The 27,911-nt window shown below is 35.8% G+C and overlaps 1 protein-coding gene across 1 annotated transcript in view; it reads left to right on the forward strand.

Moving 5' to 3' along the window:
* poe (E3 ubiquitin-protein ligase-like protein poe) overlaps positions 1 to 27,911 on the forward strand; it is a 103,524-nt gene that overhangs the window by 55,776 nt on the left and 19,837 nt on the right. The window contains exons 21-36 of the mRNA XM_072530367.1: positions 1,850 to 2,318; positions 4,045 to 4,397; positions 4,450 to 4,757; positions 4,817 to 5,238; positions 5,642 to 6,291; positions 6,377 to 6,654; positions 6,736 to 6,979; positions 9,783 to 9,957; positions 10,023 to 10,471; positions 10,743 to 10,961; positions 14,721 to 16,342; positions 17,729 to 17,916; positions 19,059 to 19,223; positions 20,736 to 20,950; positions 21,251 to 21,424; positions 22,307 to 22,925. Of these exons, the coding sequence (XP_072386468.1) occupies positions 1,850 to 2,318; positions 4,045 to 4,397; positions 4,450 to 4,757; positions 4,817 to 5,238; positions 5,642 to 6,291; positions 6,377 to 6,654; positions 6,736 to 6,979; positions 9,783 to 9,957; positions 10,023 to 10,471; positions 10,743 to 10,961; positions 14,721 to 16,342; positions 17,729 to 17,916; positions 19,059 to 19,223; positions 20,736 to 20,950; positions 21,251 to 21,424; positions 22,307 to 22,925 (6,550 nt within the window). The remainder of the gene's footprint in view (positions 1 to 1,849; positions 2,319 to 4,044; positions 4,398 to 4,449; positions 4,758 to 4,816; positions 5,239 to 5,641; positions 6,292 to 6,376; positions 6,655 to 6,735; positions 6,980 to 9,782; positions 9,958 to 10,022; positions 10,472 to 10,742; positions 10,962 to 14,720; positions 16,343 to 17,728; positions 17,917 to 19,058; positions 19,224 to 20,735; positions 20,951 to 21,250; positions 21,425 to 22,306; positions 22,926 to 27,911) is intronic.

Below are 27,911 nucleotides of genomic sequence, written 5' to 3' on the forward strand. Positions count from 1 at the left end.
TTCTCTCCAAACTAGACTCAGACACAAGAGGGATACAATGGACGTTAACCACACGCTTAAGCGATCTGGAATACGCCAACGATATGTGCCTGTTAGGACAAAGGTTCCAAGATGTGGCTGATCAATTGGAAACACTTTCCACTTAAGCCAATAAAGTAGGTTTGAAAATCAATATTAGTAAATTTATCTGGGAAGTGTTATAACAGAAAGCGGAGGTACAGAGGACGATATTCGTATGAGGATATGAAAAGCTCAACAAGCATTCAGCATGCTCAACCCTGTTTTGAGATCTGGCGAGTATACTACAAGGACAAAGATCCGCATATTCCAGTCAAATGTCATGTCTGTTCTACTCTACTGATGTGAAACCTTGAAAGTGACAAAAACCCTTACAGATAAGCAGGTCTTTATTAATAAATGACTACGAATTGTTCGTATTTTCTGGACTAACATCATCAGAAACGAAAATCTACTACACTTGACCGAACAAAAAAGGGTAGAACATCAAATAAAGTCCAGAAAGTGGGGTTGGATTGGTCACACACTCAAAAAAAATAATTTCAGTACTGCAAAGATTGCCCTAGAGTGGAATCCCCAAAGAAGAAGAAAAAGAGGTCGCCCAGTACGAACTTGGAGAAGATCCATCATGAACGAGATAAGAGGTCAAGGAAAGTCTTGGAATGAGGTGAAGGCCTTAGCGCAAAATAGAACTCGATGGCGCAGCTCTATGCTATATATATATATATATATATATATATATATATATATATATATATATATATATATATATATATATATATATATATATATATATATATATATATATGTTACGGGCAAAGCCCGAAATTGGACAATCCTAGCTTTGTACGGAAATTATTGTCCACTTCTAGCATTGTACCACCAAACTGTACAATGTCCGAAATGATCAAAATTAAAAATGATTATCGAAACGCTAATCGATTCGAATCGATTATTATGACAAGCGACACACCAAATCAAAATTTTATATTCTCTATTTATATATAGAGTGGTTCTTTAACGAACAATGTGATAAAATGGTGTGTCAAACTAAAATATAAATAATAAGAAAAAATTGTTCTACAATAGAGTGATAATGTTAGTGAAACATTTCAGATTTTTAAGAGACGTGTATGATAATTTAAAATAATTGAATCCTACAATTCAGAAGTCAAAAGCCCTAATTAGTTATGGATTTATAACCTCATTGATGTTTGTTTTTCTTTGCTAATAAATGTGGAATAATCGTAAAAATCGATATGAATCGATATCTGTCATATTCCCAAACTTTGACGCATGGCTATTTATTGAAATTCGAACATTGTACAGCAATTCTTTTATACAAAGTCCGACGATTAGGTCTATTTCGTAGATTGTACAATAAAGGGGTACAATTCTAGAAGTGGACAAGATTTTACGTACAATGCTAGGATTGTCCAATTTCGGGCATTGCTCGTAACATATATATATATATAATTAAAACCTTATGGCAAATTTGTATGATATACAGAGTTGGAAAAAATGCTATAACATTGTAATGCTTGTATTGCATTTAGTGTACTCACGCAGGTATAGCTGAAAAAGCTCAGCTCAGATTCTTTTATTACATTTAATACCCTGTTAACTTAATCATGAATATAGTTCTTCTCACAATACACAAGGTGGTTCCAAAGACTCACTAAGTTTAAGTTAATTTGGTATAAATTACCCGTATTCAAAAATATTTTATTTAGTCAAAGCTTTCCACGGGTAGGATGCTATAATCGGTTTAATTTAACGGTTTTATTTTTTTGCCGTTAATTTATTTATTATAATATTGCATTAATTTTAGGATGTCATTGGTCAAGTAGCAGGAGGTGGCGTATCGATCTATTACTCACATACTCTTGGCCTCTTATTCTACAGTTATGCCCAAGGAAAAAGTTTTATATCTCCCATCAATCCTAAAAGCAACAGCTTACCTTTAGTGTTTGCCATAAACTTACCGCAGACCAATAACACTACTTCAAAAAGTAACGGTTCGAAAAATTCTGCTAACCAACCATTATGCCAGTGGACGGAGATCCCAAACCATCCTGGTTTAATTTGTTGCGCTATGCAATCAAATAACAATCCTGTTATCTTGATGCTCAAACCGGACACGATTTTAATACAGGAGATTAGAGTTGTACCAGCCAAAAGTAAGATTATGGATATGGTTGCCATTAGGCATAGTTCTGGAAATGAATTGAGAACAACGTTGATTCTGCTGTGCGAAGATGGTAGCTTAAAAATGTATATGGCTAATATGGATCAAACAGGTGAGTTTACCTTTTTTTGACAATTGTATTGCTCTAACAGGAGTCTTAGAATATTCATACGCATTTTCGCATTTAAATTTTGCAAATAGAAATGGCCATAATATGTTTTTGAGCTTTTATATATTATTTACGTTATATACATATCATCATCATCATCATTCTGGCTTTACAACCCTGCGTGGGTCCCTAGCCTCCTCAAGAATATCTCTCCAGTCGTCCCTATCCATCGCCTTTCTCCGCCAAGCACGTATTCCCAAATTTCTCATGTCTTCATCGATGTTATCAAGGAACCTTGTTCTGGGTCTTTCTCTTTTTTATATGCATATAAGCTGATATATATTTTTCTATATTTCATGTGAGAGAAGGCGTTGAAAAGTTTCATCACAAAATCTATAAGAATCTATTCGTCTGTAACTAGTTTTGTGTTTCTTATTCAAAAAGTTCATTCTCTATATGTTGTTTGACGTTTGAACTGCATAAATACTTGTTTTAGGCAAAGCTCAAACACAGCGTATAGATATTGACGAATAATGAACTTATTTTCCCATAGAAGTGCCTTTGAATATATTTTTCCCAGCGTCTAAGTAGATTCTGTATCCGATTTCCATAAAAATATCGAGGATATGTCTTTATAATTATTCGGTTATGAATTGTTCCAGCAGGTTTTATCTTTTATTGAACCAAACACATTTCAGTCACCTGGGGAAAGGTGTAAACTATGTGGCGGATATTCAAAAACAGTCAAATGAATTTCGACTAGTTTTCATGGTCATATTGGACATTCCCATTCTTTTGGAGTAATAAAGAAAATTCACAATCCCAAAACATTGTAGCTAAAATTTTCATAGAAACACTAGTTTGAATTGACATTTCTTCCCCAAATTTCACCACGAAACTGTTTCGTCGATTTTAGACATGGGGAATCCACCATACCGATGTTTTTTAAAACTGTTTTTGTGATTTTGTCCTCATAATGGATTGACCACTCACATAGCTTATTCTCATTGTTTGTTGCATTTCTGCCATAAACAGTGGACGGGCCGTTCAGTAAGCTCATGAATGACATCAGTGTTTAGCTGAGTGATACTGCTTTTTGTTTAGTATTGAGTTTTATTTTTCGCAGCATTTCGTATTCTATAAAATTGTTAAATGATTTTTTGTTGTATGATATTACTTTTGCATATCACAAAAACAACCTTTTTTTTTTTTTTTTTTTTTTTTTTTTTTTTTTTTTTTTTTTTTTTTTTTTTTTTTTAATAAAATTAGGTCATTTGCGTCCTGCATCCATTTCCTCTGAAGGGGCAAAAGTATTGAAAGCTGACGCTTGTCATAAGATCGCGTTTCAGGTGCTTCGAGGACGGATCTTGATGGTTTCATTAAGCCTTTCCGAGACGTCGGCTGAGAAGTCTGCTTGGCTGAGTTTGCTGGTTATGCAAACGATCTCTTCGGTCCGTCTCCTGCTCCTTTCGTTCTACCTCTGTCGTGACCTGTCTTTTGATGGATGATAAAGCGATTCCAACTATGGGATAGATGTCTTCGGTGGTTGTCGGTTTCTGACAACCCGATATTATACGGACTGTTTCATTAATTGTTAATCGCATTGTTCGCTTGTAGTATTTTATATATGCAGTTTCATTTACTTGGTAATTGGTATATAAAAATGATACAACCGCTTACCTTTTATTGATACTAGAGCTCTACAATTGGATATTATTATTATTTCAAGGTTTTTGGATGTCGTCAAGCATTCAAGCTAATATTACCAACTCGTCCGTAAAACCGAAAAAGAAGAAAATAATAAAATCAGGGAAGACTACAAATTCCGTAAACTTCCCAGTGGACTTCTTTGAACATTGCACAATTCTGACCGAGGTTGAAATAGGCGGTAATGATCTTTTGCAAATTTATAACCAGGCACAACTGAAAAATCGACTCAACACTACTGGCTTATACGTAGCTTGCAATAAACCATTAGGCTTTTCCATCGAAGTAACTAATAATGATCCGAACATTGTTATGGTGGGATTGAGAGTATTAGTTGGAAGTCAAGATGTCATAAGGATCCCATCTTTTGTAGAGGTTGGTATTTAATTCATGGTTATGTAGATATGGTTCTAATTTTTCCTTTTAGATATTTGGACGTACAATTCCTATAACAGCAACTCGCAGCCGCTGGTATGACATTCCATTCTCAAGAGAAGAAGGCCTTCAAGCAGACAAGAAACTCACAATCCTATTTGGTCCTTCCCAAGACCCTGAAACTGTTACTATGGTCGATAGTATAAAAATTTATGGAAAAACTAAGGATTCATTTGGATGGCCCGAAGAAAGTGACGAAAATGTAGCTGCTGGTGGTACGGGAAGTTCCCAACAGGCTGCTTCCAATTCAGATAGTGATCAAAGTTCAGGAAATAAAGCTCAATTAAGTAAACTCGAAAAGTAAGATATTGCATGAATTAAAAATTAAATTAAGATGTAATTTTTATTTTATATTTTAGGCTTGTGGTTGGCATACTTGAATCACTCGATGGCAGCTTCTCCCTGCATTCAACTGAAGACAAACTGGCTACCTTCAAGACACCAACACTTAAAGTTGCAACGTCCTTGTTAACTCTTCCTACCCAGCCGTCAGTACAAATCCATTCTAAGGCTCTTTTATCATCACTTCACTCTACAAGGCTACTATATCATAATTACAAAGACCAAGCGTTACTTCAACATGTTTTGACAACTTTGACAGAAATGACAAGTACTAACATTAAAGATTTAGATGCTGAGAGCTATTATAGACTGGTTTTGATTGTAAGAGGAATTGCTGTTGCTAGACCACAGAATTTGGTAAAGTTTGCCGATAGTCATACTTCGATACAAGATGTTGTCCTGGAAGATCCTCTGGAAAATATTATAAGAGAAAAACAAGGTGAGTTTCTATTGAATTAAATTCACTCGTGCAGTTTAAATGCAATATTTAAATAAAAAGTTTTTGGCAATGAAACATGCTCTTAAGCGAACCATTTTAGAAGTATAAAACATCTATGTTTCAGTATTGTTAGTTTTATATACGAGGTGAGTCGTAACTATTGAAACATAGACTATGGTCAGGTTTTTTTGGATTAGAATATGGCCCTTGGACCACATCGGTCCAAGGGCCATCGGTCCAAAATCGACACAGAGGTGTAACTTCAGACGAGCAATATTATTTTGTATTTTTCTATAAGCTGCGTCACGTGCATTATTTCTGATGTTGTAATTGAATCTAAACTTTTTGACGATTACAATTAAATCAATATATTGATAAACTTTTTACACTTGGTTTCTTTTAGGTTCAACCTCCAAAGAAATCAAACCATTTGAACGTAAACAACATAGTCAACATCTTCTTCTTCAGCTAATGGAGGTCCTTTGGTTATTGCACTCTCTGAATCCAGAAATTCCTTCATTGTCCCTAGTAGTTTCACAAGGACTCAAGCACACCGAACAGATTGTTCATGCACTTGTTGAAATAGTGCATGCCTTTAACAGCTGTGATACATACAGCAATGTCACCATAGCAGTATATCTTCAACTGTTATTGTGCAATGATCCTCTGATTGCATTTAGCGCTAAACAAGCTCTTAGTATAGTGCTTAAACCAAAGACCAAGAGAAGAAAGGTTTTCATACCTAGCCCTCCACATTGTGTTTCACCACCGCTTCAGAAGAGCACAGATGATAGGTCTAAGACTCCTCCCGCTATACAACAATCAGTTAGTCATGAAGAAGACTTGCAACCAAGACACCCAAATCAATATGATGTGGACGCTATTGAAGCTATTGGATTACTGGAACAGCCCGGTCAACAGCAAGACAACCACAATGTTAATGCTTTGGAAGCTTTACTTGGCGGTGGAGTAGGCTTTCCTCCATTGTTGGATATTCCACCAGATGCTGATGACGAAGCTATGGTAGAATTGGCAATTGCATTAAGTCTACAGGTTTGTACAAATTTATATTTATATTTGTGTCTACAAATTTATATTTTGAGTTCAATAGTTTTTTTTTATTTGAAACTTATTTTAGGATCATGAAATTGGAGGTGAACAAAACCAGACCCTACAAAGTCTTCAAGTCCAATTAGGTCAAGACGTCCTTGGCGCCCACCAAGGCCAAAATGCGCAAGCGCAAGAATCTGCTAATTTTAGTGACACAACAGCTTCAGCAGCTGGATCAGATGATGAAGGTTCAACAGCTGCAACTGATGGTTCAACTTTGAGGACTTCACCTGCAGAACAAGCTGGATCAGAAAGTGGTGGTAGTGGAGTTGAAAGTATTACTGGAGAACACAATGTTTCTGGAAGGTTTGTACACATTTGCAGTCTTTCATTATTAATTTTATTGATACAGTAAATATTTAAGATGCTAATTAAGAATATTTGTAGGTCTTCCGCATATGGAGATAATATGCAAGAAGCAATAAATCTAGTTTCTAGATCAGATACCAGTTCGATTGCTAATACGGTTGCCGGTATGGTTGAGGCCGATGCCCAGCATGAAGAAGTTGAACTGGAAACTGAAAGCAGTAGTAGATTACACGTTCTCAGGCTGCAGCTTCTGGAAAAACTGGTAGAGTATCTTCCAAAGCTGAAAAACGTTGATGGAGTCAGAGTAATACCCTTTTTACAAGTAAGTATGTATTCTACAAGTAGTAACTTAATAAAAGTATTTATAGCACAGTGTGGTGAAATATTTTCAATATGTATACTTTATTCAGAAATACAATATCGATTTGTAGGGATTTACAGTAGAAGTAAGCGCCGTAAACTTAAAGTACCCTTGTTAGCTGTTTATTATATATATATATATATATATATATATATATATATATATATATATATATATATATATATATTGATTATTAGGTAAATATTGGGAAGTGATTTCAAGGGGATGGAGAAGACAGACACTTGGCAGGGAAGGACGGAAGAGTGTTTTTACGCAGGCCAGGGCGCACGAAGGGCTTAAGCGCCAACTGATATTGATGATGGATGATGATTTTTTTCTACTTTTTATTTAAATAATATAATTATTTGTACCCTATTTTTGTACTTTGTATTTTTCGGTAAAAACGTGTAGAGAGAGCCTGAAAAATACTTTATACAGTGTTGTATAATGACATGAATGTTATCAGTGTGACATACACTAAACCTGGAAGTAATATTCAGTACTCTAATCAGTAGTAGACAAATAAATCCTGGTTTAAAGTATTACACAATGACAGAAAGACGGTCTTAGTGTGCGTTCATAACGAGGCGCCGACCCTCGATCGGACCATAGGATGGTATTATATTATCATCGCCACGTAAAATAAATGCATTATTTTAAATGCGAGCGTTCACTGTCAGTGCTATGCTCTAGGCGAGGATACCATGCCATGGTCTCCGTAATGAACGCACTCTTAGATTTAATGTCAATGCAGGGTACCTATCATGCACTTATACGTATTTCAACCTCATTAGGTATCATCAGAGCGACATATGCAGAGGCTTTGAATCGAAATTAAATCTCTCCCGTCTTCTTTTAAGTGCCGTCTCCCGATCGGAGGTTGGATATCATCATCACTATCTTTACTCTATCTACTGCTGCTCTGAAGAGTTCTATAGAACTGCATTTAAACCAGTCCCTTAAATTCTTCAACCATGATACTCTCCTTCTTTCTATACTCCTTCCTTCTCTTATCTTTCCCTGTATTATCAGCCTTAGCAGTTCATATCACTGTCCCCTCATTACGTGTCCCAGATATTGTAACTTTCTTATTTTTATTGTGTTTATTATTTCGCATTCTTTGCCTATTTCTCGCAATACTTTCGTGTTAGTTTTCTTCTGTGTCCATGCTATTCTAAGCATCCTCCTGTAACACCACATTTCAAGGGACTGTAACTTATTTATGTGTTCTTGCTTTAATGTCCAGCTTTCAAGTCCATATTGCAGTATCGAAAACACGTAGCATCTCAGTGCTCTTACTCTCAGTTCTAATCTAAGGTCTTTATTGCAGAGAATTGTTTTCATTTTTACAAACGCATTTCTTGCTATTTCTATCCTTGCTCTTATTTCGGTTGTTTGATCATTATTGTCTGAAATCCAGGTTCCTAAGTATTTGTATTTATCAACCCTTTCTATCGGTATATTTCCCAAATGTATGTTTGTTGGTATATTTGTTTTCTTTGTTATTATCATGTATTTGGTCTTTTTTATATTCATTTTTAGTCCATATTTTTCACAGAAACTGTTTGTTTTGTTTATCAGTAATTGGAGTTGTTCAGCAGAGCTTGCCATAATTACGGTGTCATCTGCATATCTTATGTTGTTAATAGATCTTCCGTTAATTATTAATATAGTTAATATCTCTCCCGTCATAGTGCAATAATTATAAAAATATTTATTTACAGACGTTAAAACGCCATCTCGCTAAGTAGGAAATCTTAGGATTTCCAATGTTATTACACAATGCTAAAGGCTGCTAGGTGTCTTTAATATACAACGGCGAGCTTTGGAAAGTGAGTCAAAACTTTCAGACCTTGCTTGGCAGCTCTGGTGGGCAGTAGATAAAAAGAAGAAAACCTGGGATGCTTAAAACGGTTTACATAAAACAAAATCGAAAAGGAAGTAGACTATAAAAAAATGAATCATACTAAATAAAAAGTGCGCAACCTAATATTTTCTATAACTTATAAGTAATGGTTATAGTCCAGCTGAACTACTGATTCCAATTCCTAATAGGTACGATTATAATTGCCTCATCACAATTGATTCCGACAGTTCCAGATTCACAAAAGGTACATATGAGGGAGGAAAAGATAAAGGAAAAAAGTTGAATTTTCAGGCTCACCATCAAGCCTCTGAATTTTCTGAATTAACTCATGGACAAGAGGTATAGGTATACCTCTTGACTTAGACTTAGTCAAGGAGTCGTTAAAAAAACATTGGTCTTCCTATTCATATATCCTTCGAAGTCCCCAAGGTGTATACAGAAGAAATAGGAAGTTTCTCCACCTATTACCCAATATCAAGGTTGAACTTCTTGAAACTGACACAAAATTAGAGGAAACTTTTGAAATCGTAGAAAAAGATGAACCGACATCACAATTAGGTCCCTCTGAAAATTTCTCTACACCAGTTATGTCACTGAGAAGAAACAGTAGAACTATTCGAGCTCATGATAGACTAATCCTTTGATGAGGGGTGATGCATTGGGAGTTTGTCGTCACTTACAGTGAATTTTCTAAGATGTCATGTCAAAATTAATATAATAAATAAATAATTTTTTTATTCATGAATATTTGCTGTTTATAGCATCTACAATTACTTTCGTGTTTTAGTGTTAGTTTAAATGTACCTACTAAAAAATTTTGATGCAATTCATGTATGTGTTATAGTTTTTAAAATCCATAACCGAATTATATACTATAAAGCTGTATATTCTTTTTAGGTGGTACTACAATTAACTGCAGATATTGATGGCCATTCAGAACGAGACCGAGTATGTTTAAATTCACTTTTAACAACAATAATAAGTGAATTACAACTAACAAATGATAATTTTGCTGATGTTTGCACACGAACCACTCAACGAGAAGTTCAGTTAATATTGTTGAGATTACTCAGTAAGTTCAGATATAATTCTACTTTTAAGATATAAATATCATAATATTTATTTTTTTTTTTCTAGGTGTATTAATGCAAAGATGTAAAACATCATCAACATCAACATCCAGCAAAACCCCAATACCAGACAGCACTACCTTTGTTTCTCGCACCACAGCAACAGCTCTTCATAAAGCTGACATTATAAACTACTGCAATAAACTCCTTCAAGCTTTGTTGAGCTACTGGCGAAACTCTACTAATGAGGACGATTCTGTCAGCATCACAGGAAATCTTCTTAAAGAAAGATTGCCTCATCCTCCACCTGATATGACACCATTTTTCCAGAGGCAGTTTGTTAAAGACAATCAAGACGTATTCCACACGTATCCGCAACTTTTGACAGAAATAGCTTTGAGGTTACCTTATCAGGTGCATAGGCATTCGGATGTTTCAGAGCCTATCAGTGCCGCGTTTCATGTATCATGGTATAAGCATCTCTGTGATTATATGATGACACCACAGACACCTTTTGTAAGTATTGCATTAATTTGTTTGTTTATTGAAATATGCCACGTTAACCATAATAGGTTGATGAGGGAAAGATTAGAGCTTCTGCGTCGCGACTTGACAGTTGTTGCAGTGTTACCAACTCCTAAAAAAATAACCGTAATTATTTTATATAATAACGGATTTCTTTCGAGCAAGGGTTTCCCCGGTTTATGTGTATTTATTTAGTAAGAATGTAAACTAAAATACAAAATAATGCTAAACATCCGTAATATATGTTTTTCTGTTACTATAGGTAAGAAGACAAGTACGTAAATTACTCATGTTCATTTGTGGAAATAAGGAAACGTATAGGCAATTGAGAGACTTGCACGGATTGAGAAACCATATGAAGAGAGTAATGGAATGTTGTACCAAGGCTGGATACCAACCTGCTACTGACATTCAGCATGCTTTGAGCCTGCCGTATGATGCCCTAGTTGAATTAATTGAACATTTGAAATATTGTGTTGAGGTAAATTACTAGTTTTTATCGATTGCGTACAGTATTATAATTTTTAATTTATGATTAGGCTATTTGTTAAAGACTACTCTTTAACAGTACCTTTGATTGAGACCTGTGATGATAATGATAAAAAGATTTTTTTATGTATAAAAAGGTTAGAAGTAATGGATTTTCTAAACAGCTATGACGTTGTAAATAGTTGCGTAGATCTAACTGGCAGCGAAGCACTGTAAGGTCAAAGTGAAAACTGAAAAAGTCAGACGCATTTATGGTTCCGTATGATAGCCAGTATGATAAAAATATCATAAGAATTTAATTGCAAAATATAATTTAAGCAATGAGATATTTAACTAAAGAAGATTAAAATTGTGATCATACATCAAATATAAAATTAAAAATTTAATATATTTAATAAACATAAGTAAACTTCTGGTTAATTCTAAATCTTAATGTTTACTGATTTGTTAAATATTTAAATCTAATGCCTCATTACCAGCAAATTAGCATATTACAATATTTTAATAACAATGTAAAATTAGCTCCAGTCAGCTTGTAGGTATCTGAGAAAAATAATTTGAGGCAATTAAAAATTATTTAGGAGTCTAGGACTTGAAATTAAATTAATATTACATCTGCTATAAACATTGATTATTGTCTAAGATCCCACTGCAGGATCACTCTGTTCATAACTCACATTTACAATTAAGGAGTCCGAGGTTTAACTTTGCATTCAAACAGCGAGCTTGCAAATAACCCAGCATAGTAGATTATAGTAGAAATCGTTTGAGGTCATATTAGGGGTTAGTAAATTTTTTTTGGAAGTCTGTGGTTAGGGCTTCGGTATCGATTGCTTTTGACGACAATTCTCGATATTTTCTTTTTACACAATAAAATTTTTCGTTGTTTTTTTCTTGTAATTTCTCCAAGATTAGGGTTTTATATTCATCACTGCTGCCATATAATTTCACAGTAGCTAAAGGTGTTTTTTTTTTTAGGAAAATCAAATGCAATATTAAACTTTGTTTCAAAAATTTCGCGAAACTTGTCATAAGATCATTTATTATCGGGATTTTTTTCTAAGTACATACAATGTAACTTATCCTATCAAACAAAATTCCTAAGTTAGAAGAGAACCAAAAGTAGACCATTACTTACCTGTAAATATCATTATTTGATACATCTATGATCATATGAGATAAATAATAAAAATATTTTTAACACTACAACCTTGGTTGTATTTGTAACTACAAATGGTTGTAAAACTACAACCTAACCTAACCTAACCTTGATGGTTTAGGTCTGTAAACAGGCAATAAAAGAGACATTAGTGTGTATAACAGTAGCTGAAGGTATTTTAATTATGTTGAGTTCTTCACGGAAATAAGTTTTCTTACTTTTTTTTCGGGATTAATGCGATTTTCTTTCTTTCAACGAACCAATAAATTCTGTCACTTTGACGATAGTATCGTCAGAAATTTTGTGGGGCCTATTTCCGTATTTTCTTTTAGCGTCTAATGGTACAGTGCCAGTTGAAGCCAGTGATTCTCGAATTCTTTGCACTCGGAAAGCAGAAATTCCATGAATGAATACGAATGGTTTGAAACATACTTGCACATCACGAAAGTCTCCATCGGGGCCACTCCGAACACGATAACAATAAGAAGCAATATTAGGTGTCCCTGTATCCACTCGAATTCGTCGACTCTGATCTAAATATCGATTCTGATCGTCGTAGTTAGCAAGTTAATTGCATTGAGTCAAAATTCATCGTCTTTCGGCTTCATTGACGTTCCCAAAACAACGAAAACGGTGGCACTTGCATTCTGACCTTACCTCATATGTGGTAGCTCTCAGAAGTTTCATAGCGGCACGACTTCTTTTTTTAGCAGCAGTTCCTACGTCACTACAATCGCTACCACTACTTTCCATTTTAATCAGTATGTACACTAACTACTTTACTATTGTTAAAATAGAATCAACTGGCAAACTAGAACACACCAACGAAGTAGCTAAACTAAGAAAGAGAATGACAGAAATGCTGCACCCGACCCGACCTGTTGAGGCAGAGAGGGGGCACCTTCGGACCCTGACGGTTATTCTCTCACAGCGCGAAGACTATTGTGGTTCTTCCCCAGTACACAGTTTTATTTAACATTTGTAATAAAAGGACTGTAAATGGTTTTCCCTTTTACTCCATACCATTCGAAAGTAATATATATTCATCACTAGAAAACTTAGCCATCTCAATTTCGACCAAAAGTGGACTATGATTGTTTTCCCCCCGACTCCTCAATTGGAAACAATCAGCAAATATTTTTAATTCAATTCATAGTAATTAATTTTTAACATAAATTTTATTTCGATCATTTATTTTTTAAATAAAATACGCTGCTCGTGACGTATATGGATTTTTTCTTAATATGATGATATAAGGTTGTCTGAGAAAAAATGGTCGCAAATTAGGGTTGCCAGCTGTGAAAAACTCGAGATATCAAAGATAAAGTAAAAGACAGCTAGCGCTCAACGCCACTGGTTTGAAGGGTCAGTTATGTGAGTTTTTAAAGCATGCGTCGATACATATAATATACATATTATAACTTGTCAAACCACGTAATAAAATACCTTGCTTTCCAATAAGTTATTTCACCGCATGAAATATTTTTAAAAATTATTGTATATAAAAGTCACTTAACTAACAATTAAAACTAAAAACTATAATAATTAAAAAAGAAACAAATTTTATTGTACTATTCAAAGATTTGGACTAGAAACAACCTGAACGAAGAGCTGCCAAAGAATGAAATTTAACTGCTGAAACTTTTAGGATGATTAGTACAACTTATTTCAGATCTAAACTTGTGTTCTGCGTCGATATGACTGATAGCTATTTAGAAAATTCATTATCCTCTAACAAGATTTTATTTCTTCGAATGTGTGCGATAATAGAATTTCTAACTGACTATACAAAATACGTTTAGGATTATTTTGTGTTACTTCACGTGTTGTCTCTAATAACAGTCTCCTCCATGAAACAATTTCATCTTTTCCGGCCAATAGATGTTTCCTAGTTCTGTTTGAGTATCAAAACTTCGGTTCTATTACTGTTCTTTTTAATAATCGAACAGATTTTGTTGTAAAATATCCTTTTTACATTTTCCATTTTATTTTGTTTTTATTAGTATTCAGTTTTTAAAATTTCACATTAAAATTCATCTAATAACACTTTTTCTAGTATCTGGTTTATTATTTTTTCATTTCCTCGCCATTTTCCATTGACATATTGGAGCTTCTGTCACGAATGCCTTTAAGTGGGAATTCTTGTTGTCAGATAGCGGTTTTTGTTAAATTCCGAAATATCATACCAAATGATATTTTTAGATCTTTGCAGATAACTTGGCAACGTATTATTCATGTTGATTGTATTATCTCGTTATTTATCTCAATAATATTTTAGGCCACTTACAAAAAATTGTTTTGTCAATTTTAAGTGACGTCACTGACAACTATTTCTTACTTTGCAAATATACGTCTTATTACAATACAATAAAAAACCAATATTGACATCAAACATTTGAGTATTTAACGGGAACTAATTATTTTCATCTTGATAACGTCTAATTGGCGCGTTTGCCTGTCTCAATTAATACCAGATAAATAGGCCTAGGAGTTTACATTGATTGACCCAACTAAAACCCTAATTCTATACCAAACACATGTATATAATTTATGTATAGTTACCTCTCTAGTATTCACTTTAAATATTTTCAGGTTGCTCAAAGTCGCACCGGTAACTGGCAACGCTTCTGCATAAAGGAAGAAGATGTAATCCAGTTCTTGATACGTATCAGTTTTCTTTTGGATGATGGTGTTGCACCTACTGTCCTACAGCTTCTTCAAAGCGCAATAGTAGTTAATTCGCCGGCGAAGAAGCCCGATCCATCGAAAACAACGTCCAGGAAAGATCGAGAAAAGTCTGATGATTCAAGTACCGAAGCCGTGTTTGAAGAATCTAACTCTGTAATTTTAGTTGAGCAGATCACGAAGCATATATCCAAAGAAGTGTTTGCTCGTTTTATAAAGACATTTATGCTAGAAACTAACATAACTTCTGTAAGATGGCAGGCGCATGCTTTAACACTAGCCATTTATAAAAACTGTAAGCCTAAAGATCAAGAAGCCATATTAGATCTTTTATGGCAATTATGGCCATTACTACCAGCTTATGGTAGAAAAGCTGCCCAGTTCGTCGATTTACTTGGTTATTTTTCACTGAGATATACGGAGAAGGTCGAGGGTGTTGATGCTATTCCCGAATATGTCGAACGAGCGTTCAGTGTTCTTAAAGCTCAGAACGAAATGTTGGCGCACCATCCAAATGCTAATCTATATGCTCATATGGGCCAATTTGTAGATCTTGACGGATATTATTTGGAATCAGAACCATGCCTTGTTTGTAACAATCCAGAAGTTTCGTTTACTGTCATTAAATTAAGTTCAATTAAGATTGACTCAAAATTCACAACAACTACACAAATTGTAAAGCTACTCTCAAGTCACACAATTAGTAAAATCACTATAAGAATAGCAGATTTAAAACGAACAAAGATGGTTAGAACGGTAAATATTTACTACAATAATAGATCTGTACAGGCAGTAGTTGAGCTTAAAAATAAACCTGCACTATGGCATAAAGCTAAGAAGGTTACTTTACAATCTGGACAAACTGAAGTAAAAATTGAATTTCCTCTACCAATAGTAGCCTGCAATTTAATGGTAGAGTACGCAGATTTTTATGAGAACATCCAGGCTTCATCTGAAACATTACAGTGCCCAAGATGTAGTGCCTCGGTGCCGGCTAACCCAGGAGTATGTGCAAACTGTGGTGAAAACGTTTTCCAATGTCATAAATGCCGTGCTATCAACTACGATGAAAAAGATCCTTTCCTCTGCCACGCATGTGGATTCTGTAAATATGCAAAGTTCGACTTTAGCTTACTGGCAAAACCTTGTTGTGCTGTAGAGCCTATAGAAAGCGACGAAGATCGCAAAAAGACGGTTTCTAGTATAAATTCTTTATTGGAAAAAGCCGACAGAGTTTACAAACAACTCATCGCCAACAAACCTACTTTGGAATCGCTAGTTCTTAAAATTACAGAGCACAGACCCGATAAAAAAGAAGATGCTGCTTCGACTTCCTCGGCACCGTCGGCAGCTGGTGGTGCGGCGGCAGCTGCTGGTGCTGGAGCTCAGTTGAAAGTAAACAAAACTATACAAATGCTCGCTCAACAATACTGTAATGAATGCAAGACTTCATTTGAGGAGCTCAGCAAAATTATACAGAAGGTATTGGTGTCGCGAAAAGAATTGGTGGCTTATGACAGGAAGCACAGGTGAGATGATTTTAATTTTTTTATTATAAAATATAGAAATTCATTTTATATAATGTTTTTAAAAGATTAGAAATCTACGAAATGAAAAATTCTGTAAAAATTGTTCAAGTTGCTGGCTATACCTTCTGGACTAGTCTCGCTTTCTTTCAGGTGTGGTAGCAACGCATTTGTTCCATGCTTGTAATGCTAGGGTTATATCGGCCATACTCGGTCTCAACGGTTCGTTAATTTCTGACAGGGTGTACCGCGTAGTTCTATAGACCACTCGAGAAGGCGAGGTTGACATTTGGTTTGTGATGTCTGTTTAACCTCTTTGACCCCTGTAATGAATAATGTATGGTTGAAAAACCTGGACTTTTTACTATTTTTCGACATACTCACGATTTAGGTGGATCAATTTTTTCATGCGGTGTTCTTATGGTTGGTATATATAACGGCACATAATATATTATTATCCCACAAGTGTATCAGTTACTTATGGGTCTCTTCTTTATTTTTTAACTTTTCGTCGTTGAGACATATGCCCCACCGAAATGTGACTTAAACCCAGGAAATATACGATAGTCACTAGGTACTAGTTCCGAGATATAGGTGGCGTATTCGACAATGCCTAATCTAAATTTGGCGAGATTTTCTGTTGTCCAGTTGGTATAGAGATAAACGTTGTAATGAAAACACATTCTCTTCGGTAGCATGTCTTTCTTTGTTTTAAATTGCATAACAAAGTCTCATAATGACGATGTAGGTTTATTGTTGTTCCAGTAAGCATAAACTCATACAATTAAACTTGTCTGACTAAAAAACACTGAGCCAGAAGACAATATGTGTTTGACATATTTGAACTTTTTGAATTTAACGACGAGGTTTCGTTTCTGATAAATGGAAATTTTAAACCCGTTTAGGAACAGTCCTTTTTGTGATATTCAGTGAGCATTTAGGGAAATCAGTTGTCTGATATCTTATGATACTGTAATTCTTGTCAGTGACTCCAATGGTAATATCAGAGACCGTTTGGTACAAACTCATATACGAATCATCACCGCTTTAAGGAACTCCACGACGAACAACTGCTCGGTTAAGACTGTGAGTCGTAGCCAGCTTGGAGTGATCTCAGTTGTCGGACTGCACATCTACATATACCTTTGTCTTTATGAGTCATAAATTGTGATTTTTTCTTCTTAATTGAAGTGTTTATATGACCTATGATTTGATTCCTCATTTTATAATCATTTTTTTTGTGTACTTAATACCTATCATAATGCTTATCTTTTCTCATTGTCTGTTTAACTTTATTAACGACTTTCTAAAATGTAATCGATGATTAGTTTTAAAGGATACGATTTTAAGTATTAGATATTTACAAAATTATCTTTAAAATATTTACAGAGATATGGAATTGCCGAAATCTACACCGGTCCTTAGCGAAAATCTAGGCAATTTCCCTTGCGTTAGCAATCGTTGTTACGGTTGTTCCACCGCTGCCACAGAACACTGCTTGACTTTGCTAAGAGCATTAGCACATAATCCTACAACCAGACAAGTTTTATGTTCACAAGGACTCATCCAAGAACTAGGTAAGTTTTTTAATTCTTGAACATATTTAAGCGTGGATTGATTTTTAAACATTTAGATAAGCTTTTGTCAATTTGTAGAGGACGATTGCGCCGATGGTACCTGCTATAATCCGGTGTCAATAAAAGGTCCTTTAAGCTATGGACATGATTGCGCCGGCAACACATTTAATCCTTCCTTCCTTCTCTATCCTTTATCCTTCGTAAGGATGTGGTGACGTTATGGTATTTGACGAATGGTTGCTATCCATTCTTCTCTCTCCTGGGCGCGGTGTGCTGCCTCAGACAGAGAGTAACCGGTAGCGCACTTTATTTGGTCTGACCATCGGAGTGGCGATCTTCCTCGAGTTCTTTTACCATCTACCTTGCCTTCAACCACCAACCTCTCCATGCCTTCCATTCGTCTGGTAATGTGTCCAAAGTACCTCAATATATTTTGGTTGATGATTGTGGTAAGCCTAGTATTGATGTCGAGTTCTGTCAATATTGAGACATTTGTGCGATGTGCTGTCCAGGGTATGCGCATCATTCTACGATATACCCACATTTCAAAGGCGATTATACGTCGTGAGTCGGACTTTTTAATGGTCCAAGTTTCTGACGCATAGGTAGCGATAGGAAAGATAAGCGTCCTTACTAGGCGCAGTTTCGTGTTCTTGGTTATGTCCGTATCTTTCCAGATTTTAGTAAGTTTGACCGTTGCTGATCTGGCCCGTGTAAGGCGTCGACGTATCTCTTCTTCGCATCCACCATTGTCTAATCCGTATCCTCTAGTAATATCAGCTACTTTTCTTTGTCGATTTTTGCATTAAAGTCGACTAGTATAATGTTGATGTGGTGTTTCTTATAAATCTTTAAAAGTAAAACTATCTACTATATTTAATGCGAATTAGCCACAATTTTAAATGAAGAAACGGGTATTTTGACGGTTCGGTTTCCACTTCAGAAATCGCCTTCAAAGTATAATAATAATAATCTCACAAAATACAAAATGTTTCTGAAGGAAAAATCGAAATATATTTTCAATTAAAACTGTAGTTAATTGTCATTAAATATATAACAGCCTATTTTTGCATTGTTACATTAGCGTATATAGCACTAAATACTTTTTTATGTGTAAAACTTCAGTTTCGTTAATTTTTTAGTATGGAACAATCTAAGAAATGGAAGCATTCACAGTCAAGAGGAGGTCAGACAATTACTTTGCGTTCTGACTAAGGATAACAGGAGTGCCACGGAAGAACTCTGCAATCTTTTAATGGAGAGAATAAGTTTGAGCTTGAACGGCCACATCAGTTCTGCGGACTTGGGTATTTCTTTTTATATTATATCATACACCTCTGCATTTTTTTGTGTTAGGCCTTTTTGTAAAATGGTTATAAATGTGATTATAGGGTAAGTAGTACCTCATTTGAAAGATCTTATATTACCCGATATGTATTTCGATGTTTCTGCGATTCTGTCACGCAGTTTCAAAACGGTAATGATTTAATGTTAAATAGCGACAGTGTGCGAAAAATATGAACTACTTCTAATAATTTGGTATTCTTAAGCTTGTATGGAAAACGCTCGAGCATCGAAATTAATTTTTCCAGTTAATCACATACTTCTGTCATTTATTTTTCTATTGACATCTGTCAAAAATGACGTTAACGATATTTTCTTGAACGATAATTTGAAAAATCGTATAGAAGTTATATATTGCGTGACACAAGAGCTTTAAAAATTATCTATTACGTGTCGTCTTCTTCATAAAGTGCCCTGAACGTCAGCAACAATACTGACAAATCTTTCCTTATCCTGTACGGCTCTCAATAAGGATTAAATATAAATACTTAGGCCATGAAATCCAAATTGCTAGGGAAAACCAAACTGCTGAACTGTAAAGAAGAATCACTTTAGCATGGGCCGCATATGAAGCTCTATCTTCAAGAACACCAACAGAGTTGGACTGACTCTCACAGAGTTAGAAACAAAGAAATAAGGACAAGTGCACAGATGTCACAGAGCGTATAGCATGGCTGAAGTGGAATTGGGCGGGCCAGAATGAAAGGCGGCCGCTGGACCCAAAAAAATTTAAGCGTGGAGACCACGAACTGACAGAAGAAGCAGAGGTAGACCACCTACACGATCACGATGGACAGACGACGTCAAAAGAATCGCTGGGAATTGACTGCAGGAAACAAGACCGACAGAACTGGAAAAAAATTAGGGAAGGCCTATGTTCAACTTTGGACGCAGGAGGCTGGAATGTTAAAAAGTTCTCTTCACATGTCATATATTGTTATTTAAATCAATCTCGATGACGTCATGTTTTTGACAGATGTCAATAAACGAACAAAAGTTTTCTATCAGTATTTGGAAAGTTTGAAAAATTATTTGACCCGTGCGAATGTTTTCGATAAAATCAGAAAACTACCGAAACATTAGGAGTAGATCATACTTTTTCTACCCTGTTTTCATTAAACGATCGGTATTTTGAAACTGTCAGACCGAATCATATAAAAATTTTAAAACTTACTAAACGAAACAAGAGTTTTCAAATGAGGTTATTACCTGCCATATAATTTTATTTTATGGCAATAATACACCGTAAAAACAATTTTTAGCGAACTTTAGGCATGCGCTGTATAAACTATTGCTATTTTTTTAATTTGGAAGTGTTATAGATTATCTATTATGTTATAGGCATATACTGCCTTATAGTAATACTTCCTTGCAATCAAGTTAAATACATTACGAACTCTTTTTTATTAAAAAAAAATGTAAATTATAATTAGTTAATTTTTTAAATTATACATTAATTATGTACGCATGTTTAGGTACGAGTGTTCGGCATGAAATTGCTCTCTTGGCAGCGATGGTTCAAAAAGAAGATGACTGTTGGGAACTTAAACTCAGATGTATGATGAATCTATTTCTGAAAGCATGTGAGGGATCGAGAAGTCCCTTGGTAATGGAATCTATCATTTTACCATGTTTAAAAATATTGCAAAGTTTAATGAAAGTTCCGGAACCTGGTTCTAAGAAAACTAAGGTAATTTTTTGATAATATTTGTTACAAATTTTATTTAATCGTCAATGTTTTTATCTCCTCATTTAATTTTTTTATTCGATGGTAATTTGCAACGTATTCGGTTACCTTATTTTCGGTCATCTGAAAACATGATAATAAATCCCCCTTTTGAAGTTAATCTTATACCTTTTACACGCACTAAATACAGTTGTTGTTTCAACAAAATTTTTTGAATCTTATGCTTGAACTTATATAAAGTTTTATAACTGATATTATTAGTTATATTACTACAGATATAGTAAATTTATTCTTGTACTTTAGGAAAAACCAACGCCTGCCTTGCAACTAAGCGTACAACTTGAATCTCCATACGGTGCAATGGTTGACCTTAATAAATTTTTGGATAAAGATGATGCTCATACTTTTAATGGTTGGAAATCAAGATTCCCTAAGACACAAGAGGGCTCTGCCGCGGCTAAACTCAGCAAAGATGAGGTGAGTAGTGCAAAAGTATACCAACTTTTTTTTGTCTTTTTACTTTTTTTTATCTGTTCATTTACATCTGTTATTGTTCTTTTAATAATTCTGTTTCCAATACTTAAGAGCGTCGGCGCAAAATTTCGGGCCAATGCTTTTTAAATGCATTCATTTTTTTCAAATCCTGAGAAAACTAATAAGTATTTTTGAAAAATTTAAACGCAGAATGAAAGATTACATTATTACCGAGGGCCGAAAGTCCCTTAGAATAAACAAAAAGTTTCTTTTGAATGGGATATTTGAAATTAAAAATCACACTTAATTTTCTATTCTTTTTCAACCCTATAACTTACTAAAATAAACATTATAGAAGTTTTCAGGGACTTTCGGCCCTCGGTAATAATGTAATCTTTTATTCTACGTTTAAATTTTTCAAAAATACTTATTAGTTTTCTCAGGATTCGAAAAAAATGAATGCATTTAAAAAGCATTGGCCCGAAATTTTTGCGCCTACGCTCTTAATAAATTATAGGTTGATTATACATGCAAATAAATTTAAAGCATTTTAATAGGCGTATATTCGAAGTTACCTACTTCTATGTACATAGCTTGAAATGACAACAACGTGTATGTGTGGAGTGATATGTCATGGTACATAAATTAGTTGAATTGTACCATGACTTCATTATCACCCCACACATAATTTATCTTAAAATTGAATTACATCTAGATTACCTGTTGTTTCTTTAATATTTTCACTGTCACACTAATATTTTTAATTTCACACTTTTAAACAAAGTATATTAATTTCTTTAATTAAAAAAAAGTGTTTCGCTAATTTTCTGTACTACCATATTTGTATTTCGACCATTTATTCACGATTCTTTTTATTGATTACAGAACAGAAGATACTATTTGGCTGAGAAATACTGGCGCAAATGGAGAAGACACATTAAGAACTTATATATCCGCGACGGGCTTAACTTCGACGATACCTCATGGCTCAAAGCCGTCATTTTCAACTCAAGTTCTCGATTGGCCCGACAAGTCGCATGTAATATCATAGAAATCATGTGCAGCAGTTTCGAACGCAAGCGCGATATGCTCGATCTGCTAACTCATTTCCTAGCAGAATTAAATACTGCAGGCGAAAGTTCTGCCGAGTTTCTTGCCATTTACCAGGAACTTATCGCGGAAACGCCTTGGAAGCAATATTTAACTGTAAACGGCGTACTTACAGTCCTGGCGCATCTTATTACCATTGAGATAGAACAACTTCACAGGCTCGAAGAAACAACTTTGACATCAGATCTTGCACAAGGATATGCATTGAATCAGATAACGGAGTTGCTGTCTTATTTCTTAGATGACGTTGCTATTAGAAGACAATACAAAAGCAGACTTGTTGGAGCGGTATTGAATGGATACCTGTCCTTAAGGAGGCTTGTTGTACAGAGAACTAGGTTGATAGATGATACTCAGGAAAAATTATTGGAACTATTAGAAGAAATGACTACAGGTAACATATTAAGCTTGTTTTTATTCTTTTTTATGTACTCTATTCGTCAAAGGGGTACACTGGGTTCTCTGTCCACATATATTTTTTTATTTGATATTAACGTGTCTCGGTTAGTTGGGTTCATTGACACGAACTGAGTTTATAACAAGTGTTAGAATTATTATAAATATACAGTTACAGGTTAATATAATATGATTTACCTAATATAATAAATAATAAACTACATATCAATATCGACGTTCGAAATCCATTCTATCGCCGTCAGGGATGCTTTCACGAAGTCGGACCAATTCTCTGTATATGCTCGTAAGAGACATTCGCTTTTCCCTCTTCGTGGAGCGAATTTACACACCTTTTTTTTTTCGTCTTTATACGGGGGGGGGGGGGGGTCTGGAATCTTCAACTAACTTTAGTGCAGGATTCGTTCTTCGTACTCCCGCCGATAGTTCCCGAGGTACTTTAAAATGCCCTCTCGTCTCCGAGACTACGCCGAACGCCTACCTGCTAAACCAGACCCTCCTCTGTCATCCAGCGATCCGGAAGCGCAATGGCCGCTGTAAGGCCGGCATCACTTCCGAATCACTACCTTTATTCATTCATTCTCCATTCATACACATCCACACTATATTCATCAGCAAGGAGGTTCCCTTTCTCGTTCCAGGTAGCGCGTAGAAGACACTCATCGCTCCTAGTTCGGCATTATTTCCCGATGGGCATTTCCTCCTTCCCCACAGTCTGACTCACGCATTCCAACTCATACAGTGTGACCCACTTTTCTAGCTTCACCTTTCAGCATCATTCACTCTCACCTTTAGCGTTGGTTTAGTAGTCTTTCTTCCTCCATTCTTCTCTTCTTCTATTCTTCTTCCTCACATTTAGCTGTGTATGTTAGTCCAAACTAATTTATTTTCAATCATTCTCTCAATCATTTCTCTCACTGTAACAAAATTCACACCTGTCTCTCTCTCCATTCTGTTCCTTTCCACTATCCATCTGCTGCAATCTAACATCGTATGTGTCACAGTGTCCGAGTATCCACAGTATAGGCATTCATCTGTATCAGCCTTTCCGATCCTATAGAGGTAGGCCCTAAAAAACCCGTGTCCTGTGAGCACCTGCGTCAGGAAATAATCCAGTCGCCTGTGGCCACAGTCCACCCAATCTCTTATGTTCGGGATCAGCATTTTCGTCCACTGTGTCACATCTTCCGTGTTGTTCCATTCTTCTTGCCTTCTTTCAAATGACCTTTCCCTTTCCTGTCTTTTTTCGGCCACAGTAAGGTTTGGTCCTCCAACGCCAACCACGCCTCCAACGACGCCGCCTGCGTTTCGAACCCGGTATTTGAGATCTGGCTCATCCCGGGCCACTACCAGTACAGCGAGGTCATCCGCGAATGCGAAGGGGGTTGTACCCTCTCCGTATTCACAGTGCATAACCCCGTTATATGCCAGATTCCATAGCGTCGGGCCCAAGACAGATCCCTGGGGTACCCCGGCCGTCACGTCCACGATCGTGCCCTTTTCCACCATAATCCTTCTCTCGGACAGATACTCCGCCACCACATTCATCAGGTAACCAGGACATTCTCTCTCCTTCATTGCCTTCATTACCTCGTTCCACTGCAACGTATTGAATGCATTCTTAACATCAAACAACAGCAGAGCCGTCCAGCGATGTTCATCCCCTCTGTTGTGCAATGCTTCGAGTACACTCATGATTGCATCAATCGTGCTTTTCCCTTTACAAAAACCAAATTGCCTCCTTGATAAACTACCTGACCTCTCAATCATGTCGTCTATGCGTACTCGCAGCATCCTTTCATACAATTTACACACCTGGCAGGTGCGCACTCGATTGGATGCGGACCGTTGTTTACGATTTAATTTCATGCAGGTGATATTGCAGGTGTAGCCTTCAAACCAGGTCTGTGGTTGGTTATTTGTCTGTAGGTTCCAATCGAGATTCCAAAGTTGTGTAGAATCATAGTTATTGTTTTGAAGTTGTTCAGCTGCGCGTGTGGCTGATTTTCTTGATTTTAATCTAGTACAACACAGCTGTGGTAATTCTTCTTAATTTGGTAATTCTGGTTTGGCTTCAATCTTTCTAAATACACAGGGTTAATACAAACAGTTAGTAAATTAACTATGCAGGTAACAAAGAATAAATTAACAGTCAGTTCACTAGTTTAAATTAATTTGAGTAAATGTGTCTAAATGTATGTAAATCGATTCGGGAAATTGGGAATAGTTTTTAGATTTCCTTTCAGGTTATGTATTCTTTTAGTAGGAGCAAAATAATGACAGTCCACTAGCACGTCCCGTTTAACGAAAAGAAGAGTATTGCAGTGCTGGCATACTGGGGGATTGTCAGACGTCATTAGGTAGCCGTGAATGAGATGTATATATATATATACAAGGATTTCCACAGTTTTCACTGTATTCCTTCACTCAACCGTTTTCTCCAATTTTTCCTGTTTAGCCAGTCCCCTTCCTGTAGGTTTCTTCTACTCATTGCTTCGTCCACTTCATCTCTGAAAGATCTTCGGGGTCTGCCTCTCTTTCTTCTTCCTATCGGGCTCCACTCTGTTATTCTATTTATCCACCGATTTTGGTCTGCTCTTCTGACATGTCCGTACCAGGTTAACCTCTTCTGTTCGATGTAGTCTATTATGTCGGAGTTCATTCCCATTCTCCTCTTAATCTCCATGTTATTTATTCTATCTCTTCTTGTTACTCTGCAGCTTCTCCTTAGGCGAATCCTTCGAAGTTGGCGAATAAATTATTTTCTTTTATATTCATTGGTGTCTTTATGAAGCGAGACATTTTGGGTTGAACTTTGTTTAACTTAGTTTTTATTTTACTGGTCTCTCCATAACCGAAGTATTTTTTGTTTGATCACTCCCTTTAGATCTGTGTGGGTTTGTACTTCGTGGTTAATTGAGTAAGAAGAACATACTGCTTTAGCAGCTTGGTCTAGAGTGTTGGTCAAATTTTGGAGTCTTTTTGAATTAGCACTTAGCACTAGGTTACAATGAGACTGAAGATTAACGTTGATATTCTTTATAACCAACTACATTCTTAACGACGTTATCACTCATTTGGTTGTATATTCTGATTTTTGCTGTGAGGTCGTAATACTGGCTGCTGATTATTTTAAGGTCTCTGTCATTGAGACCAGTGTTCACTAATATAAGTACAGTCCTCTCTCTCTATAACGATATGCAAGGGACCGGGAATTTTCATCGTTATAAGGAGAGATCGTTATACACAGAGAGAGACAAAATTCGGTACTGTAATATTAATAATACTGTACTAAATAACCTATTTTAATTTAAAAAATTTATCAAAACGAATATAAATGAATTAACACTGTATTGTATTCCACATAGATTTATTAACGAATAATATAAGCAATACAGTATAAAAAAATGAATGTACAATTAAAACATGTGTACTGTACAATAACAAAATAATATGCTACTGTAAAATTTATTTAGCCTACATTACTAAAAAAGTCTCAGCATAAATCACTCAAAAGCACTCATATCGTCTTCCTGGTGGATGAAGAATCGATGCAGTACTTTTGCCGCATCCAATGCCTGCTGAGTGGTCGGAGCTGGTTCTGGCTCTACTTTCACTTCCGGATCACTGTTTTTTTCTACACGAACTGCTTGTAGGATGTCCTCGTCAAAAAGTCCAGGTATTGTAGCTAGATTTTCATCAACTTCTTCAAAATCTGTTAGCTCTTCCGGTCCGTAGGTGATAGTAAGTTTAATCTGTCTGGCCCAAACATTTAATGGCAGGTCATCTTCACCATCAGTCAATCCTTGATCTTCCAGCCATTCTGCATGTTTGAAGGAATGTTTTATTGTATTGCTCGTTACCTCGCCCCAGGATTTACTAATTATTAGGATGGCGTCAAGAATGTTAGTTTAAGATCGTTATTGTTTTCAATAAATTCCATCAAAGTCTTCTCGGTAATGGCTTTTCTAACTCTTGATGACACTTTGGTCCATGGGCTGAAGGACACTCGTTATGTTTGCTGGCAGAAAACAAAGTTCAATGTTTTTAAGGTCGCACAGTACATAATGAGCAGGACAATTATTGTCTACAAGCAGAAGAATTTTTTTCCCTTTAAACTCGATATCCCACTTTCTTATCGCTTCTTCAAAAATTTCCGAAGTCACCACGCACTCTTGTTTGCTTTATAGGTCACCGTTAGATTTTTTATGTTTTTTAAGCAACGTGGGTTTTTCAACTTCTCTATCACTAACAATTTTTGCATCACCAAACCTGTCATGTTAGCGGCTACTAAAAATATAATGCGTTCCTTAGAGAGCTTTCCACCAACGCACTTTTCCGATTTAAATTTTTAAGTTCTGTTTGGTGTCATTTTAAAAAACAGTCCAGTCTCATCAGCATTGAAAATGTCGTCTGTCACATATCGTGCCTTCAGTCCAGGCCACACGTTTTCTAGCCAATCATCCGTTACGTTTGTGTTAACATCGCGAGCCTCTCCGCTGATTTGCCTGTAGTTAATCTTGTGCCGCAGCTTTCACTTGTTCAGCCAACCCTCAGATCCCTTGAAATACTAAATTCCAAGCTCAGTTGCAAAAAACCCAAGCTTTTGTGTTAATCACAGGCTCGGAAAGTGGAATATGGTTCATACGCTGCTACTGGAACCACTGAAGCATAGCGTGATCTAAATCTTCGTTCTGAGGTTTCCGCAACTTCTTCCTGCTACCGCTCTCCATCTCCGCTTCAAGACATCTTTTCTGTCCTTCCATATCGTAGCCATAGTTAAATGAGACAGCCCTGTACAGCGAACGACATCAGATTGCTTTTCACCTTTCTCTATTACTCGAGTTATCGATAACTTTTCCTCCCCGAGAACACTTTACGCTTTTTCGAAAACATGTTGACTGTTGACACTTTGAGACACAACTCAAACTGGGAATGAAAAGTCGTCAATAGATGACAGAATCTG

Source organism: Diabrotica undecimpunctata, chromosome 4, assembly GCF_040954645.1.
Source record: "Diabrotica undecimpunctata isolate CICGRU chromosome 4, icDiaUnde3, whole genome shotgun sequence".
In the NCBI taxonomy this organism is placed as follows: domain Eukaryota; kingdom Metazoa; phylum Arthropoda; class Insecta; order Coleoptera; family Chrysomelidae; genus Diabrotica; species Diabrotica undecimpunctata.